The 7,934-nt window shown below is 39.5% G+C and overlaps 1 protein-coding gene across 1 annotated transcript; it reads right to left on the reverse strand.

The window, feature by feature from the left end:
• Positions 1-4,165: 4,165 nt before the first annotated feature.
• LOC145493117 (uncharacterized) lies at positions 4,166-6,628 on the reverse strand. The gene has a single exon (XM_081472518.1). It carries the CDS (start codon positions 6,033-6,035, stop codon positions 4,524-4,526), a length of 1,512 nt encoding a protein of 503 aa, XP_081328644.1. The 5' UTR covers positions 6,036-6,628; the 3' UTR covers positions 4,166-4,523.
• Between the last annotated feature and the right edge of the window lie 1,306 nt (positions 6,629-7,934).

Here is a 7,934-nt window from a genome sequence, read left to right on the forward strand (position 1 = left end):
GTGACGTCATCGTTTTCGAAAAACTCCATTTTCGAAACGCTTTTCATCCACTCTACAAGCTGCTAAAATGCAAAGTTTCAAGAGCGTTTTCAAAAACCTCCGTTTTCGTGACGGGTTACTAGGGACAATAGACCTAACCGTAGAAATAAAGCTGCGTTTCAACCTCCGGCGTAGCGTCAGGACGGGGCCTCAGGTAGCGTCCACACTAAACTGGAGAAATTTGAAAACGCAGCTTTATTTCTACGGTTAAGCCTACTGTACACGCTAATCCGTCACGAAAACGGAGCTTTTCGAAAACGCTCTTGAGACAAGACAAGCGGATCTCTTTTTCTCTCCCAGACCCCCCTCGTCGCCCGCCCGCTTTTTCGATCGTCCCCACTAACCGAGAGCCAAGAACAAGCTAAAACAACTCTGACTTTTTCGCTCAAAGGAAGTTTCAAAAGACTTTTTCATTCTCGAAATTTCTCATTGATACGATTAATCAGTACCGCGCGAGGCCGATTTGAAATTACGAGCATGATTTTCTCCCTGAATAGGTTACATTCGATGTATCAATATTCTTACATGGCTCCGAGGCTTTCAGGAGTTCTATATTTGGTGTTTTCTTCTTTGTATCCAAGTCTCTTTTGGGAATTGAGAGACAAAAGAAACTTTAAAAATTTACAATTTTGACCCAAAAGCCTCGGAGCTATGTTAAAAAATTGATATATCGAACGTGGCCTATTGTGCTCCACTCGGTCCAATTACCATTACAAATAGGACCATCGTGTTATCAAAGGGATCATCATACAGCCATAAGCTCTAGACTTGAGCGGACACTAGACAGCAGATCTTTTTTTGCTGCAATAGAAACTCTAGAATAAACACATTAGCTTAAAACAAAAGACTCTGCTCGGTCGGGGTCCTGTCGAAACGTTTGGAGGTTTTCCAAACTATTCCTTCTATCACATATTAACTGTGCTAAGACCATCTTTTCCGAGCAAAGCCTTACTTAAACTTTATTTCCCAGTTATTCAAAAAGTAGGCTGCAGTGCACTCTCTTGTGTACAAATTCTGTTCTGAAAACTGAAAACTAATTACTCGATGTTGGACTTGATATTTGCAGGTGTTCGGGGAATGATTACATCGGTGCTATGGAAATATGCGTAAGAAACAAAATAATTCGAAAGTTCTCAGTAAAAAAATAAGTTAAAAAGTATGCTGCAGTGCACTTTCTTATGTACAAATTCTGTTCTGAAAACTGAAAACTAAGTATTCGATCTATTTTCAGGTGTTCAGGGAATGGTTACATCGGTGCTATGGAAATATGCGTATAAGAAGCAAAATAATTCGAAAGCTCTCAGTAAAAAAAAAAACTCATCATTGAATTAAAAATTCATAGCTTACACAACCCTGATTTAGCTTCTCCAACCATATCAAAGGTTTTTTCAATGGAATTTCGTTGTACAATGTTTCCTTTCCTTTTTGTGCTTTATTGCCTTTGCCAGGCAACAGGAGCTCTCTCCCAGTCGCTTACAGACAAAGTTGAGTCCTCGAATTCGGATCTGTTTGGCAAACGCGTGGCACGATGCAACTGGAAATGTGTTGTTGTTCAGTCTGCGGACTTCGTACCAAGAATGAAATTACTTATTAGTAACTACAGGATTGTGTCGCTACACCTTACACTGAGGAAATACGTCGGTGACAGTTGTCTAAACCAAACGGAGTTTTTGAAGCCCCAGGTGACCTGCACCTCTGTAAAACTTCTATTTTGATTCGTTCTTGTTAATCTGCACCTCTTTTGTTTTTAGGGGTAGGGGCATTGTTTGTGTTGTATACCTATTGTTTCGTTTGGCCAATCATGAAGACCCTTGTTAACGGTGCAGGTCGGCCCTGAGGTCATCAAGACTTGCGAAGGCTTGGATATGGTCCACAGTCAGCACTAGTGTGAAAAACGTATTTTACCTACCTTATAGCGACGAAAAGGGCCCCCTTAGCGACGACTCGCCGAGATCGCGGCCGGATCCCGCCAAGATCCCGGTCCTTATATTACAAGGGAAGTTACTTGGTGTTAATCTTGTTAATGGCTTAAGGTGGTCATACACAGATACCTGGTGATTAAAATGCTTGTATCCCCTCCAGAAATCCACTTCACTTTCATAAAGCTTTTAGTTCCTTAAAAACTATGACTTGAAACCCCCTTCCCCCTCCCCCCTTCCCGATCTAGAATTTTCATTTATGACTTCCTTCCTTCCTTGTGGGAGGGACTGTTTCTGGTAACTACACAGTACCCACAGTTTTGTTAGAAGAATCTCTGATTTGTTTGTAGGATCCTGTTTGAATCAGAACCAAGAAAATGTTTGATGAAAAGGCTGCAGAAGCCAGCGGACTCATAAACTCTGGCATGCTTTATTAACTGTAGGGAATCATGACAAGATAGTGATGGAATGTTTGTAAGGAAAGTGGGAGTCAGAAGTGGTTGGTTAGATCAATTATTTTAATTGAAGACGTCTTGAATTTTTTAACCATGATATTCTTATTTATCAATTAAACATCAATCATACCGTAGAATTATGGGGAATATAAGAATGTGTAATTAGGTAGGGTTGTTATCTATCTTTTCTTGCTTTCCTGTTTCTGAATATATAGACATTACAGTTGAAGCGCCCAGGCAAGAAAGTCCTCCTGGTTTTTTTGAAACAATGAAATTTTATTGCTCCAAAAAACCAGAAGCATGTTTTAAAACCCCGAGGCCTTCAATTTTAGGGAAGAAATGATTTCTGATTATTTCTGATTTATGTTATGAAAACTACTGGTATTTTAGTATTTGACACGGCTGTGGTTTACCTTAACTTCACGGTACTTGAAACGTGTTAGTTTGACAATTAACTCATCTAATATTTTCATGTTAACGAAAGCATCTTTATTCAGCGCTGTTGATGAAAAGGGAAGTGAGTTTGTTCGAGACCATAACAAATTAAGTTAATTTCATTTCATTTCATCAATTGGCTGGCCCTAATTGCAAGTGCCCATTACGAAAATTTATAGCGGAGCTCCTGCGCGCCAATTAAGGCGCGCGAACGGCGCCCCATACTATAGAAAATTTGGTAACCCATCGATCTCAAAAATTTTGGCTGTCATGTGACTGTCTGCACGTCCGCACGTCCGTAAGTCCATACTCCAAGTCCCATACCTTTAAAAATAAGAGAGTAGCACCATTATCACAGGTGCATCAATGATATTGGACATCCGTGTTATGATCAATTGACAGCTGTCAAAGCAAGGTATCCACTGACCAGTATCACGTGACCATATCGCAGGCTCAGGTCAAGAGCTCATTGAGATCGCGTGTCTTTTTGAAGTTGAGCACTGACCAAGCAATGGGTTTTCAATTGGATCGTGGGCTTAAGCCAGGTTAGTATTCTAGGGCATGCTAGGGGAGAGTGAGGGAGAACGCGCAAAGGCAATATTTCCATGAAAATTAAACCCTGACGCTTTGTTGACTTTTCTTTCAACATATTCCTTGCACATTCGTATCTTGGAAAGTCCTTGATATATTGTGTACGTAATTTCTACAATCTTGGGTACACTCATTAGGTATGGCTTGTTAAAATGTAACTAGAAAAAAAAATTGTGAAGTCACACGCTGAACAATCACATGCTCACAATTGATAATTTTTTCAGTTTCTCATCCAGGGAAAAGAATCCTCTTTTCATTTATGGTTAATTATTGTAATCAGGAGCTCCACTTTTGGGCTTGGCTAAATCTATATAGCAACATGTGATTTGAACATGAGCTCAATGGTTTAGTGGTATCTACAACTTTCAAGTACTTTATCAGTATCTTTTCTGGAACAATTTATCTTTATCACCTACTGTGATGTATGGAATACTGAATGTGAATATTTTTATATGTTGCTGTATATTAAGTTATTATTAGTATCTTAATAGAGTCAAACTTATATTTTGAATTTGTAACTATTTATATCATTAGGATTTAGTGCCCAAATACTATACAAATTAATCAGATTTTAGAAATTCAGACATGCACCAATCATTATAGCAGATTGTACATTAACTAATTTTATTTCATCTTTTGAGTTTAATAACTGAGCAAGAAAAGATGGTTGATAAGAAAGTTTTCATTTCTAATTGTCCCTTGTTTTGCTTAGAAATGACACCAAAAGAATAATTAACAACATCAACAAACAACAAAAGTGGTGTTGAATGAAACGTTTTTTTAATTTTTTTTCACTTCCTGCTTACAATTTCTCTTTCGCATGACTTCAGGTCACACTTCTAACAGTACCTGCACATATATAACACTCTAATTTTATTCTCTCTATGCATCAGTAACCCTACAGGAATCCATAACGAATCAAAAAAATTTTTACTTTTTGTCTCAGGAATGAATGTATATCTTAAAGGTCTTGAGTTACAAATGTGTGACCTGACATGTAGGTAGTAAATATATAAGATCAGAGTTTTGACTCTTCTCAAAAAAACAAAATTGGTGCTTTTTGCTACCATTTAAGATGATTTTGTTAGAAGACTAATTCATTAAGGGTATTGAGAAAATTGATTAAATCCAACAACAGTTGTCTTGAGTTCCATGGCTTGCTATTTAACTTTTCAAACCACTCCTTTAGTAGACTGTCAGCCTCAGCATTTCCGGTTAAGAGGTGCTGTTCAAAAACTGGTGATGAGCTTAATTCATACATAGGCTTATGAGAATCAGGGGAGAAAAAGAATTTGCCTCCTTGTTGAGATTTATATGTTGAACTTAAATTTGTCACATTTTCTATATAAAGAGTTCCTGGAAAGCAGCACGTAGAAACAGCAGCATCATAACTTGATTCATCATCAATAATCATGCATTGCCTCAAAATAAAAAAGATTTCTAACACTCGTACTGGAATCATCTTGTCAGTCCAATGTGTGTCCTCCTTGTAGTTCTTGAACATAAACAAGATTATGTTCTTTATGTGGTAAGACCTGACAAGCTTGTGACAGCATCTTTTGCATCCAAAGATTTTACTTAGTGCCGGAAGGAAAGCTGATAGAATGCATTTTGCCGTGCAGTACACTTTAATGCGCCCATCTCCTGGTGGGAGAGACTTAAAGTAAGAAAGTTCTTGCTGTGGGGCAGTGATTCTTGTTGTAATAGCTTGACGAGAAGCATCTGTGTTACCAAGAATTGCGAACAATTCTAGTGGTAACTTCTCCATGACGTCAGATATGTAACTAAACAACAAAGCTTGAATAGTGAGGTAGTCTTTCAAATTTGGATGTGCGTCATCTGGAATGGACAGAGCCCCCTTAAAATCATCAGCGCCTATTGGTAAACACAGGCATATGTCAACGTCTACGTCTAAATCGAACTTGTCGTGCGTCAAATGCAGTGTTGAAGCTATACTAGAAGCACATGGTCTTTTTTCCTCAGTAGTGACTCGCGATCGACGCCACCCGGGTAACAGGCGAGAATCAAATGTGTTGATAAACAACTCCATAAACTTTGAACGCAGTGCAATATCGAGAAAATCAGTGGTCTCTGCATGAACCTCGCATTCAAACGGTAAGAGATCCACAACTGACGGGTCCTTCACGTAAATCCTAACTGCATCTTTTCTGACAACCGTTTGAAAGTATTCTCTGTTGGCAAAATACTCCATGATAACCAGGAAGTCAAATTCGTCTGGGGCCTCTATTTTCGTTTTCTCAGCCACACTTCCGGCTTGAACTAGTTGACATTTTTCGAAGCATTTGTAAGACTTTCCAAGCTCGTCTAGGCTATCTTGTAACATGGTTGTTATTTCATGCAGTATTTGGCAACTGTTTTGATTATTATGAATGTCCAGTTGGTTAGAAAAACTTTGGAGAAATGAATCAAACACCGGACCAACTGAAACTGGGATTTCGTGCATTGGAGAAGCTTTGATATTTGTTAGTCCTTCGGTGTTGTCTGTTAATTCCCATTTTTCATACGGCCAGGCAGGGATCCTCACTTTCAAGCAACCGCCCTCGTGTTGCAAAACAGGCTCCTTTTTTGACGCCATTTTCCAAACAAACCAAGGAGGAAAGAAACCGATCTTCGGTTTTGTTTCGACACGTCACGCAAATGTCCCCGATTACCAAGTGAGCGTTGCGTGACCGAGAGGTAAAGAAAAGCAGAAGTACAGAAGAAGTCACATTAGTCGTCGCCTCCAAACCAATTTTCACGCATTTAGTTTATTCAATTATGCATCGCTGAGCCCTCACCTATCGTTTATTAAAAAGAGGAACTATTAGCGTTTCAGTCTTCACCTGTATATATTTGTTGACATAGTCGTGTCAGTCGTGCCCGGAGGGGGGTACTTCCAGAAAAGTTGGGTAGGAGTGTGCGGCCCACTTCCCAAAACCCTGACCCTATTTATGACCAATTATTTCCCATTATTCTGGAAATTATGAAGGGCTTTTGTTGACGGTTTTATCGATAAAGATGAAAAGGTAGCTTCCTCTAAGAAACATACCCAGTTCAAGACTAGAGTGCTAAAACCATACCCTATTTATAATCAAAATGGCCAAAATCGATACCCTTACCCTATTTATCACCAAAACGGCTGAAAAAAGGCCTACCCTTTGGGGCCGCACATACCTTTTGGCCCATATAAGGGAGTACCCCCCCCCCCCGGGCAGTCGTGGAAGTATCAATCTGAAACGTGCATGCAAATGATGGCTGTTCATCTGTGGCTTCGAGCAGAGAAGAAACCCAACGAAAGACCGGTGTTTAGATAATTGCTAATTTCCCATTAAATTTTCCCTATAGTTATAAAACACTTTGAGCCAATTGCAAAAACTTGCTTTATATATTATTCTTATCCAATTTTCGCCGTTAAGTAACGGCTAAAATCGAATTTGCGACCACCTCTCGTAAGCGACCACCTCTCCTCAGCGACCAGTTTTCCAAAATATTAAACGTTTCCCAGTCAAATCTCTATCTTTGGAACCTCTTGCAAAAGACCACCTCTCGTGAGCGACCGCGACCACTTTTAGAGCCAAAAGTTTGAAAATTTCTGTTGTTTTCAACCTCCCGTAAGCGACCACTTGACAAATAATAGAGCCAAAATTGGATAACAAGGTGTTGTAACAATAGCGCAATACTCGATAGTACAAGAGACTGATATTTCTCAATGGCAAGCACAGTATTGTTTCTCGAAATTGACTTTTGACATCAATAAAACATTTAAAACATTGGGTAAGTCTCTGCAGTAACATATGCTAATGAGGCAAAACTTTCACCCAATATGGTCTTAGCTCTCGTAAGCGACCACCTCCCGTAAGCGACCACCTTGGCTTGACACTTTGGGTGGTCGCTTACGGGAGGTTCGACTGTATATGCTTGAACAATTTTCCCCGTTAAGTAACGGCCAAAATTATATTAATAACCCATATCATATTACAGGTGACACTAGTATCTTTGCTATGATTTTGCACGGAACGAACATGTTGACGAATATCTCAACTTTGGGACAACGCACGCACCTTAAACTTGAGAACTGTCTTCTTTATTTATCGTTTATAATATCACAATTTCTTAACTTAATCCACGGAATGGTTTTTGATTTCATTTTTTATTGCGTGACAACGAACACACTGTATTATTATAAGTGACTTACATAATGAGTACCCTTCAGGTTTTCCGCCAGAAGTGTTACCACGCATCATCGTGATTGGTGCCTTGGGCCGCTGTGGTTTAACCCGGTCAGAATAAAATAAGGCTTGTGGACTGCGGACTGTGGACTACGGACTACGGACTGCGGACTGCGAGCAACGGACTGGGTATAAAAAACGGACTGACGTATAAAACGCGGACTAATTAAGCATTACGGACTGGGTATAAAACACGGACTCAGGTATAAAACGCGGACTGCGGACTAAATACCGCCTACCGACTGCTGAGTGGGTATAAAACATAT

This window comes from Orbicella franksi, chromosome 7, assembly GCF_964199315.1.
Source record: "Orbicella franksi chromosome 7, jaOrbFran1.1, whole genome shotgun sequence".
In the NCBI taxonomy this organism is placed as follows: domain Eukaryota; kingdom Metazoa; phylum Cnidaria; class Anthozoa; order Scleractinia; family Merulinidae; genus Orbicella; species Orbicella franksi.